Below are 11,787 nucleotides of genomic sequence, written 5' to 3'. Positions count from 1 at the left end.
TTGAGAGAGAGAGAGAGAGAGGTCTGTGTAGTAGATCCTCAGTGACTGCAGCACAGAAACAGAGTTCAGCGTGCTTCTGTTTTCTGTCCGACAACCGTAATAATAATAATAATAATAATAATAATGACACATTAATTAGAGCAGTATGAATAAGAATAGTGGTTTTAGTTGATCTGTATTTGAACATTTGATGCCAGCGATGGTGACCCCTGCCAACAGAACGTCCCGCAGCAGAACCATGTTTCCTTTTTTAGCCAATGAGGGAGGGTGTTGACTGCTTTGTTGTGACATCACAAAGTTCCAGAAGTCCTGACGGCTGGTTTTAAGGCTCAGTGTCTGAATACAGGCTGTGTGCATTTCTCTGTGGACTGAGGCTTTGATACTTTCACAGTATTAATATAGAACCTCGACCTGCTTTATAATCACAAACACAGGGACATCTACCTTTAGACTGTGTGGAGCTTTAATGATGTGAAAATAGTCAGTCAGACCTAAAAAGCATCTGCAGCCACTGTGATCGACCAGTTATGTGTTGTTGGGAGTTGTATGAAGAGTCCGGCCAACAGTAGTTTTAAACAGACTTTCAGGCCACATGGGGGCAGCAACAAGCTGTCAACACAACACTCATATTATCACTCATATCATTGTCTTTACATCGTTATTATGATGGTGGTATTAAATCATTATGACGTGGTTGTGTCCACCTGATAAAGGTCAGAAAATATCTGGAGATGAACACACCAGGTTCACCAGCTGCTCCCTGACTGTGGTGCTGAGCCGGTGGAGGACAGAGGCTCCATCACAGCTGGAAACAACCTGAACAGCAAAGATCTGGACTGAGCTACAGAGTTACTGATAACTGCCTTTGTCACATTACACACAGATGTGTTGATATAAAAAACATTGCAGCTTTAAATTGATCAGTTTTTTAAACTGATTTTCATTGAACATTGTAGAATCTAGTTTCATTATTCCAGACACCACACACTAAAATGACAACATTTCCTCTAATGTTGCATTAACCCAGAAATACAGCAGACAACATAATTATATAGTTTCTCACAATTATTACGTGATTTATTTTCTATAACATAAGTCACATGATCACAAACCATTCAAGTACAATCCCATCAGATAACGAGCTCAATAAATTAACTCCTTCCATTAATTTCTTCATCAAGGCACCGTCAGTAGTTAAAATAAAAAACATAGATTGAATAAACCCACAAACAGAACAATCCTCAAATATCAGAAATAACATGTAAATCATCAACAGACCATATTTACCCATCGTACCATAGAATTAACTTCTGATGTGTCAGAATAAAAATGTTTTCACGTCTGAGAGCCAGCCAGTATGAATTAATAACATTTGTATTTATCATTAACATGATTTATACATGTAAATTTAGAAACATCCCACGAGACACAGCTGTGTTTTGAAGGTCTCCCAACATTTACCCCAAATTAAAAAGTTTCTTTCTTTTAAAAACATGGCCGACACTCCGTCCTGTTTACCGAGCGCTGGCGAACTCAGAGTGATTTACTGATGGCTGAAATCACAGCAGAAAAAAACTGACTGTAACTTTTATATAATTGAAGAACAGCATGTGAGGAAAAAAATCACAACAAAAAATAAAAACTAAATTTTCAACAGAAAATAAAAAATCCTTCAACCACAGAAAAAGTTTTAAAAAAAATAATCCTGTAGAACTAAAGATACAGAGAATAATAATAATAATTATAATTATAATAATAATAATAATAATAATAATAATAATAATAATAAACATTGCAGCAGGATTATTGACTCATGTCACGGCCGTCACGGTCCCCAGATCTCCACTGGACAACAGCGTTCAGCTGGGTTTGGTCAACAGGTGCTTCTGCTGTCAGAGGTCACTGTCACGACTGTTACCTTGGTAACACGACTCATCGTCGACCATGGTCATTTTACACAGTGATCAGTGAGACAGTGCGAAGCAGGATTTGAACCCCGGTGTCCCCCAGAGTCCCCATTAATGCCACATCACGTCTTGTCCGTCCCTCTGACTGCAGCCATTCAGCAGCACACACACTGACTCACTGTCTCATTAACTACAAGCTAAAACTCAACTGTCTGAACAACTGAAAGATGTGAGAATCACTTCAGAGCAGCTCTGTGTGGAGCCGAGCCCCACGGAGCAGTGGAGTTTAACTGAGCCCTGCAGAGACAGAGTCCTGAGCCCTGTAGGAAGTCATTCCCCTTCTCTGTCCCATTCCCTGTCTCATCAAGGTTATTTCTGCTCCCCCTCCACTGCATCATGTCACACTGTAGGTGTTGTATCAGCAGCGTTTTCTCAGCCACGTCTCTATGGATACCACTGTCAGTCTGTCAGTCAGAGCTCCACTTCGATCCAGACCGAGACATCTCAACAACCACCGGAGGGATCATCATGTACAGTTGTGCTAACAGCTCATTAACAGACCGACATGATGAAGTCAGATGGACGGTCTGATGAACATCGTCATCGTGAGCCTCAGCCGTCGGCCCCTCAGGGACACAGGAAGTGTGACTGACAGACGTCGACTTCTTCCATCACTAAGTTTTTTTGGGTTGAGGCTACATTGAGTTTAGTGCTATGCTGAATTATTTCAGTACCTTAAAAGCTTGGTCCCAGCTTCTCTGGTGTTAGTGGTTCACTCTGTTTACGTTTTGTACAGAAAAGATCTCAGCTTCAAAATATAAGATCATTTCAACTGTTTCATTAAAATACGCTACAATTTAAAAAACCCCACAAAAACAAACAACTTTATAATTTATCAACTGTCGTTTTTTAAACATTTACTGGCTCCAGTTTCCCAAATGTGAATACTTTCTGTTTTTAGTCTTAAAGTCCAGACGCTGGTATTTCAACAGTTACATGTTGTTGTCCTTCAGCCTCTTTGCTTCAGCACATTCAAGTTGAAATAAAATAATAGAGACTTCATTAAAGTGCAGTCTCAGCTTTAACTTGAGTAGATTTTACATCAATGTAGAAACGACTGTGTGGGAGATATAACTTTTTTTTTTTTTAAACATAAAGAGCCCAAAGTTTGGTGGTTTAACAGTAATTGGACAGACACACGCGGTCAAACTAAATCATCATATCTAACATCTTGTGTCTGACTGAAGTCTCTGACCCAGTCTTTAGTCTGGTTTGTCCTGCTGAATGGTTTTGATGCATTGTCTGGATCTGATCCACAGACATTTTACATCATTTTCATTTTTGTTCCATCAGCCTTCAGACCTTTCTTCCACATCTCTGCTGGTTGTTTGTTTGCAAATGAAACCGACAGATCACTGCACCTTCATCAGCTCTGAGCCTCGTCTGAGCTCTTCAGTGCACGAACTAATGTTGAAACAACCAACATTTAGTAACCGATGGTCCATTTACTTTTGAACCCTTGCAATTTGGGCGCTGTGTCATTTCAAATTGAATGTGCTGAAGTGCAGTAACACAAGCTTTAACTGCTGAGATACTTACAGACTGGACTGCACACACCCACACGCTTCTCCGTCTTCTCACCAGCAGATCTCTGAGCTGTGTCGACGTGATTCCCTCTAAAATCATGAATTTATCAAAGCTGTGACACATCGAGGCTCCGGGAAGAAAATGTGTGAGCTCGTTTCAGAACCAGAACCACTGCTACATCTGGACTGTACTGTCGTGTTCAAACAGCAGTCCTGGTGTCACTGCAGCCCTCCTCAGTTTTGCTGGTGTCCTGGTGAAGTCAGAGGGAGGGGGGTGGGGAGGGAGGGGGTCAGAATGGATGATTAGTTGGAAAACTGACTAACACTAACCCACCCTTCACACTGATTCCCAGGAGAAAAATTCAGATGTGAAAAACATGATGATGAGAGATGAGATTGAGGCACAGTGTGCTGTGACAGGTCAGTACTAAAGAGCCAAAGCCACTGATTTCTTGTTAATTTAATTGAGTGATTCAATATAAAACATCATCAAAAGGCAGGAAGAAAAAAGAATAGCAGAAAAAGACTCGTGGCAGAGTGAGCACACAGTCCACACTGATCAGACACAAACACTTCGCCTGCAGCACAACCTCTGCCAAACATCCAGCAGATCATCTCCTGTGAGGACGTCTGTGAACAAGTGGTCGTTTTACATGACAACACGTTATGGACTTTTAGCACCACCAGACGAAACTGAGGTCGACTCCAGGTTTCTGTCATTAGCCGGACAATTCTGCTTTGGATTGATCCAATGCACTCATGACACTCATCACTCAGAGTGATAGTTATTTGACGTGGGGTTGTGTGAAGCACTTACCTGTGGTCAGTGTGTTACCTGCAGTAGATTCAGGTCAGCTCTTGGTTTAGAGAAGCTCACAGAAAAAAAGCTTTATTTTTAATATTTTAATGTAATATTTAATATATATAAATTTTCACCACTTTGTGTGCTCCTGCTGCTGGAGCGGATCTGAATCTACTGCAGGTAACGCACCAGCTGTAGAGAAGCTCCTCACACAAACCCCACGTCAAATAACCACAACTGTCAGTTTGAAAAGGACCAGGGAGATTTAACTTAGCTTTTCATTTGTGTAGCTCTGCACAAATCAGATCAGAAAACACACAGAGTGGAAACAAACCCACAGTTTCTCTGACAGACTATTTGAAGCACAGCTGATATATTGCTAATAAACCTTCACTGCACAGGAAAGCTGTAATAAACTTCCTTTGTTCTCTCCTCCATATAACTCTGGCTCACCTGAAGGTTTGTTTACACTCTGCCTGCTTTTCTCAACATGGCTGTTATCATCACAGACAGCACTGATGACCACACCCACACAAACTGAATGTCAGTGTTCCTGTAAGTCATCGTTTAAAGGACCATACCAGTGTGACGGCTCATTTACCACCAGTCATGATCATGTGATGAAAGCACGTTGTTCTAGCTACTGGAGCATTTTAGATTTAAGGTTTCTGAGCTGTGTCCCTCAGGGAGTCAGTGGTTTCATTCAGATCCACCTCAGTAGAAACGTGTTTCAGTCAGATCCTCCATCACAGTGAAAATGAAAGCTGCTCTTATTTCTGTCAAGGTTAAAGGGGCTGTTTGTAAGTTCTCTCTGCTGCTGAACCTGGTTTCTGTCCAGGGGCTGGAGGTGGTGACTGTCGCTTGACAGGAGCTTCGGCTGTTGTTGCGTTTGCAGACAAGAGGTTAAAATACATCCCCTGAACAGCTACGTCTTCAGGGCAGACAGGAGAAGGGCTGGGGCTAGCTGGTTAGCATGCTAACTTAAGTAGAAGAGAAGCTTTCCCCCTCTGGAGACGGCTATTGTTGAGTAAAGGAATTAAGTTAGATGCTGAACTCACGACATTTCTTCTGGACTGGTAAGTAAACAGCTGTTAATTCTAACGTTAGCTATGTAGCAACAGCAAAACTTACAAACAGCTCCTTTACAAAGGTACCCTGTCTCATGAACAAATCAAGGTTCTGTTTACATTTATTGTTTCTCCCCAGAACGTGTGTGTGTGTGTGTGTGTGTGTGTGTGTGTGTGTGTGTGTGTGTGTGTGTGTGTGTGTGTGTGTGTGTGTGTGTGTGTGTGTGTGTGATTTTACACGTTTAACGGCTGCTTTTCTATAATATTCTGATGTTTACAGCAGCCTGCAGTCTTCTCTTTCACTGATGGCACATTGACACCACCAACATGTTGCATCACCCAGGTGTGTCTGCACACGATGCAAACACCACTGCTCGTGTTCAGAAACTCCACAGGGTGCGTTCAATGTTTCAAATACTGAAACTGAACTGAACTTTCTGAACTGAAAAGTCCAACGACTTGTAAAAGGAACTTTAACAAAAATAAAAGCAGACATGATGTAATAGATTCTGTTACTCAAACAAGTCTCTGTGAACTGACTTTTAATCTCTGATGAAAATTCCTGGAAAAAAAAAAAAAAAGTGAAAATCTAAAGCTATTCATTTTGGACATTGTTAAAGTAAAGTATATGTGATATATTGTTAATGCAAAAATACTGGTATGGTCCCTTAAAATTATATTTCAGGTTATTTGATGTGGGTTTTGTGAGGTACTTATCTGTGGTCAGAGTATTTATTACCTGCAGTAGATTCAGATCAGCTCCAGTTCAGAGAAGTTGCAGGAGCTGAGCATGGGGTCATCAGAAAAAACCTGTTTTAGCCACTTTAAAAAATGCTTACAGAAAAAAAAAAAAAAACTAATATCAGTTGAAGTGTTTGCTTTATTTTTAATATTTTCAACACTTAATAAACAGCACTTTCCTTTGGAACTACATTTTTCAGCCGCTGCACTACTGTATTCCTACACACAAGTGCACAGACACTCAGCTCTGTCTGACTCAAACAGCTGATCTGCAGAGTAAGACAGTGAGCGCTGTAGGTGCACTAGTGCACAATAATACAATAGTTAACAGTTCCCAAACTGTAGTTCCAAAAGAAAGAACTGTTTGACAGCAAGATGAAGGTGAAAATATTCAAAGTAAAGCAAACACTTCATCTGATATTAGCTTTTTTCTGCCGACATGTTTTAAAGAAGCTAAAACACGTTTTTGTGACTGACCCCGTCCTCAGCAGCTCATCCCTCAGCTCCTGCTGCTGGAGCTGATCTGAATCTACTGCAGGGAACACACTGATTATAGATAAGTGCCTCACACAACCCAACGTCATATAACCTGAACTATCAGTTTAAGAAGTCAGAAGAAGGTGCCTTTACCTCGAGGTGAGAAAACAGGAGAAACACAGTAAAACAACAACCTCCTAATTTGAAAGAAAACTCTAAGTCTTGTGCTTGTTTTCTTCCATTGCGATCAACACATGTTTTACATTCCACAATGGACATGAAGTGCAGCCGAACAGGTGGTGTGCTATAATGACGCCATAGACCACATAGTAACTGTAGCTTCTTGAAACTTGAATGAGGGCTACTATTCTACTGGTGCTTTCAAATTAGATCGAATTCTTCATCGCTCACAGTCTTTCAGAGGAAACAGCTGCAGTGAAAACTTTATCGACTCCTTCAACACAGAACAAAAACTGTGGAATCATCTTGTGAGAGGGGAGAAGGCGAGGTGTGTAAGGCTATTGTACCAACCCACTCCAAACATGTACAACCATGACACTGGAAAATTAAATTCACTCATAGAGAGGGTGAAAGTCCAAACTGAGAAACCAAACCCATAGAGAGAGCACTGATAGAGAGAGAGGAAAGTCTTTGCCATCACACACAGGTCAAACAAAAAAAAACCCAGCAGAGCAGATCGTTTGCAGTTCTGTTTCCAGTCACCACGGTTTATACCTTGCTCCTGAAGAGGGGCTTAGCGCCGGGGCCACAGTACTCGTTGTATATGAGCTTGAAGAGGAAAAGGTGGAAGAGGGTTATGAGCGAGGCCACGCTGAACCAGAAGAGGAACGGCAGGCCCGGGTACCTGTTGGCCATGTGCTCCTCGTGGGCCAGGATGCCCTTAAGGTGCAGGGTGTGTCGGAGGTCCTGCAGGTGGCGCAGGTCTGTGGAGATGTAGAGCAGCGGCGTGATCGGCTGAGTCACCATCACAGGGAAGGTGTGACCTTTGACCTCTGACGTCAGCTCCACGGGCTCGTTGAGGCAGCCGGCCTCGCAGGCGTACAGCTTCACCGGCTTCTCCTGAGGCTTCACCGACACGTGGAGGAAGGGCTTCCCCTCCACGTCCAGCAGGACCGCCAGGTTAATGAGGTCCTGGTTGTAGTGGATCCCTCTCAGGGCGTAGCTGTTGTGCAGCACGTCTGGATCAGCCTGGAACTGGAGGTGGTTCTCTGTGAACTGAAGGCCGCCGAAGCTGAGCACCATGCCCTGCATGGCTCCGTGGGCTCCTGCCGCCACCAGAACCTTGCAGCCTCGCTTCTGCAGAGTCAGAGTCCACAGCGTCACCAGCTGCAGGATCTGGGCGGTGCTGCTCACGCGCTCGGGCCACAGGTTCTCTGCGTGCATGGTGGCGTGGCCGCTGAAGCAGTGGTCGGCATAGTTGAGGCTGGACTCGAGGCGAGCACGCTCCTCGCCGCTCACCCTCTGGTCCAGCAGAGGAGCCGTGGAGGAGGAGAGGATGTAGTAGAGGGTGGTGTTCACTGTGCGGCTCGACGGTGTGTGGGAGTCAGTGATCTTCCTCATTTCAACACCTGAATAAACAGAGAAGAAGCAATTTAAAAGAACTTAAACCCAAACAGATGTGGGGAAGGATACAAAAAACTTTTCCGTTGCACTGAATGTTTCCAGGAGCTCGGTGGGCTCCGTCATTCCTAAAGACGTTTGGAACAACCTGGTCCAGCTCTAGAAGAGTCCTGGTTGGGCACTGTATGTAAGTCATGTGTCTACAAGTTTAAACAAATTTATTTCACGTTTTGTTGTTCTTTATTCCAGAGGCTGATCTTTGGTAAATAGATTTAGATTGTGTGTGAGCTAACTGTTTAGCTCCTGGCTACGAATGTGCACATTTCCAGACAGCAGGGCACTGAACCGACAGACGTCTTTACAGGCAATGATCAAAAACAAACTTAACCTCCGGACAGAACACGTGAGCATGAGTGATCCACCATAAAACCCTGAGTCTGCCAAGTCTGTATCACAGCAGTCAGCTGAATTTCACAGTGTATGAATGATTCACCACAGGTATATTACTGCTCTATATACCAGTTCTTACAGACAGGCCGGTTTTCATTATTTTACTGCAGATGACATCTGCTGCTACCAGCTGAGCTCACCTGAAATAAAGAGGTCCATCCAGGCTTGCTGGTGGTCTAAAACCAGCTCTTCGACAGTGGCCCTTAGCAGCTCCCCCAGCTCCTTTTTGGCTCCTTCTCTCAGGGTGCTGAAGGTCTCCTCCAGCTTGGAGGGGTCAATGGGCTCCGAGGTCCACACCACTGACAGAATGTGTTCTTTGTAGTCTGATTTAGCAGAGACCTGAATCCTGCTGCTCAGCTTCTTGGAGACCACCACCACCAGCACCATCCGGTTGTTCTCCACAGAAACTCTGCCGGAGGAGAGCACTATGTCTCTGTCCTCCAGTTTCTCCACACTGGTGGAGAACTTGCTACCGAAGGAGGGGTTGTCAGAGGAAACCTCCAGGGAGACGGTCCTGTCAGACGGGTTGCTGATGTGGATCCTCTGGAGATAGACGTTAGGTCTGCTTCTGTGCACGATGAACTCCTCTCTGATGGAGATGCAGTCCCGGGCTGACTGCAGAGCAGCTGGGGAGGCGCAGCGCACCGACAGCACGGCTCCTTTCCGGAACCACAGCATGCTGGCCTGAGCCTCGGCCCGCTTCCCCTCCAGATGCACCCCGACCCTCGGCGAGTATTCAGTCTGGTGGACCGGGGCCGAGCCGGGCTGTGAAGACGACGCCACCCACAGTTTGTTAGAGTCGATGTCGATCAGAATGTGGCCGTTACCTGATACGAACGGTGCATCCAGTTGTTCCTGAGGTGTGCTGTATATCCCCTCTCCTCGGTCTACGAGAGACTTCCACCTGTGGATTTCAGCCAGGAGGCACTGTCCGGCCGCGCCGCCGGGCATGGCCGAGCCGCTGAAGAGCCTCCACCTGCGCTCCGCTCCCAGGTACCAGTAGAAGATGAGCAGGAGCAGCAGTCCGATGAGGAGTCTTCTCGCCCAGCTGCTCGACAACAAGCCCGGCAGCCCCTTCAGTCTCTGCTGGAGCCACATCGTGCCTTACGGTGGTGGAAGCTCAGCTGCAGGGAAGTGACCGCGGACTGCAGCCAGGTGCTTCAGGTGGAGATCGGAGGATATCACATCGAATTCAGGTCGCATTCAAAACATCGTCCCCGGGTGAAAGCTGACAAACTGGCTTAGCAAGCTTCCGGCTCAGTTAGCTTAGCTAGGTAGCTAGGGCCGTGAACGAAAGCTGCCGAAAATGTTTCGTTATTTCTCGCATCGTGGTTGTTGTCATATCCTTCTCCAGGTGTGTGCAGCCGTCATCAAGGCGCCGTGTCTCGGCTCAGCTCGGTGTTTTCGTCGGTTCTTGGGTTGAAGAGATTCACCTGTCGCCCAAATAACTCTGCAGCCAGCGGCTGACACTTCTGGTTCGTCACAACTGTCGTAAAGCAAAACGGCAAAGCAGTGACCGGAAATGTCGCAAAACCAGTGACCTTTTATACGTATTATTTATTTATTTATTTCGATTTAAACATATACCGCCCAGGAAAAGGAGAGATATATTAAGATGAATAATGTGTCTAAATACTTTAATTAATTTAATTTACTAATGTAAATTATATTGTTGGAAGGGAAAAATAACAATAAAATTTCAAAGACTGACTGAGTTTAGCCAAAACGGGCTTAAATAGCCAACATTCAAAAACATGACTGAGGATCAAAAATAATTTATTACTGAAAAAAAGACCTCCAAAGTCTGTTTAGTGCAAAATCCCTTTCTCGGTGTCTCCTGCTGAGCTGCAGTGGATCAGTAACAAAGAGGGAATTTGGTACTAAAAAGGCCGTAACATTGGCTGAAACCTCATAAGAGCTTCAGATAAACTTTGGAAAGCAGTGCATGGAACAAACAATGTAGATTTTTTCACTCATTACTGATTGTACAGATTTTGTAAGCATGTTAAGAAATGGATCTGTTTTTGTGCAATATGAACAGGAAGGATTACAGCAAGCCGCATCTGTTTCAGTGTCCGTTCAGGCCCCTGAATTTGTTATAAGATACACTTAGAATGTGAAATGTGAACTTATGCTGTAAGATTATATTTTAGTTCACATGGTGCTGATGTTTGTACAGTTTGTTTAATCAGACAACCTCTAACTCAACCCACACACGTGTGCTAGAGTAGTCCTGCAGGACTCCCTGTGCTGCATGGTAAAGCAGAGGAGATAGGGCACATACACAAAGTGCAACAGGTGGGAGATGAGCAGGATAAAAGTGGCCTAACAGCAATGTGTATCTATGGTTACTGGAAATTGGTATCTTTGCCCAGGATCAAAAGGAAAGAGGGAATGCTGGGAGTGTTACATTTTAAACTTATTCATTTCCTGGAGAAAAAGATTGATGACAGCACCAAAGGTTGTTATGCTTCCTCGGTGGGAGGGAATGAATGGATAGTGAGAGGTGCAGAAGGTGTAATGGATGAGGAAAATGTGAAGGCAAGAGGAATTATAGAGTGAAATTAAACTTAATACGAGTAAACATCTTTACTGTCGTAGCTACAGCTGATTGTGGACGTGCTGTCATTAAAGGGGCACTCTACCAATCTCATGTGTCAGGTTCACTTCTTTTTAAAGATGAGTTCAGGGACATTTTAATTTAGACAGGAAACGAGGGACATGACGTGCAGCAGAGGTCCCCCGACAGGACCAGGGATATACAATTTGGCCCCTAAAGGCCACTCTGACACCCCATCAGGTTCAGTTTATGATGATGCCGTGGGCTCGGCTTGGAGAACCTACAGGGAGCAAGTTGGGCCACAATTCACTCTCTGTCCCTTCACATCATATTTGACCCGCTGCAGGCAACACAATTTTAATAAACAGCTTTCCAATGAGAATAGAAACCACCCACAACCACACTAGTCATATCTGTGCAAGATAAGATAATTTAAGATAAGATAAGATAATTTAAGATAATTTAAGATAAGATAAGATAATTTAAGATAAGATAAGATAATTTAAGATAAGATAAGATAATTTAAGATAAGATAGTTCTTATTTGTGCCACAGTGTGGAAATTTGCAGCGTTACAGCAGCACAGTGGACAGCACAAGAAAAGAAACTGCAAAAAG

At 44.1% G+C, this 11,787-nt stretch overlaps 1 protein-coding gene across 3 annotated transcripts; it reads right to left on the bottom strand.

The window, feature by feature from the left end:
• Positions 1-455: 455 nt before the first annotated feature.
• Positions 456-10,122, bottom strand: kiaa2013 (KIAA2013 ortholog). Of its 3 annotated transcripts, none has more exons than XM_071475120.1 (3): positions 8,752-10,122; positions 7,316-8,169; positions 456-3,744 (listed from the first exon to the last, which is right to left on the bottom strand). In XM_071475120.1, exons 1-3 carry the CDS (start codon positions 9,707-9,709, stop codon positions 3,694-3,696), a joined length of 1,863 nt encoding a protein of 620 aa, XP_071331221.1. In that variant the 5' UTR covers positions 9,710-10,122; the 3' UTR covers positions 456-3,693. The 3 variants fall into 3 exon arrangements, 2 of the variants coding, with proteins under 2 accessions (XP_071331221.1, XP_071331222.1); XR_011690717.1 differs by lacking the exon at positions 456-3,744 and adding an exon at positions 3,936-4,328 and having other exon boundaries at positions 4,485-8,169; XM_071475121.1 differs by lacking the exon at positions 456-3,744 and having other exon boundaries at positions 3,936-8,169.
• Positions 10,123-11,787: the final 1,665 nt, after the last annotated feature.

Source organism: Trachinotus anak, unplaced genomic scaffold (assembly GCF_046630095.1).
Source record: "Trachinotus anak isolate AG129_WGS33_773 ecotype Australia unplaced genomic scaffold, CSIRO_AGI_Tana_v1 ptg000004l, whole genome shotgun sequence".
Taxonomy (NCBI): domain Eukaryota; kingdom Metazoa; phylum Chordata; class Actinopteri; order Carangiformes; family Carangidae; genus Trachinotus; species Trachinotus anak.
Note: the sequence above shows the minus strand (reverse complement) of the source record. Positions and strands in the feature narration are given on the sequence as shown.

What these genes read in the sequence shown, in the direction of transcription:
- kiaa2013 (XM_071475120.1), bottom strand. Translation starts at nt 9,709, where the DNA reads ATGTGGCTCCAGCAGAGACTGAAGGGGCTGCCGGGCTTGTTGTCGAGC. An exon ending in GATGGACCTCTTTATTTCAG is followed by an intron (nt 8,170 to 8,751) that starts GTGAGCTCAGCT and finishes CTGTTTATTCAG; the next exon opens with GTGTTGAAATGAGGAAGATC. An exon ending in AGCCCCTCTTCAGGAGCAAG is followed by an intron (nt 3,745 to 7,315) that starts GTATAAACCGTG and finishes TGACTTCACCAG; the next exon opens with GACACCAGCAAAACTGAGGA.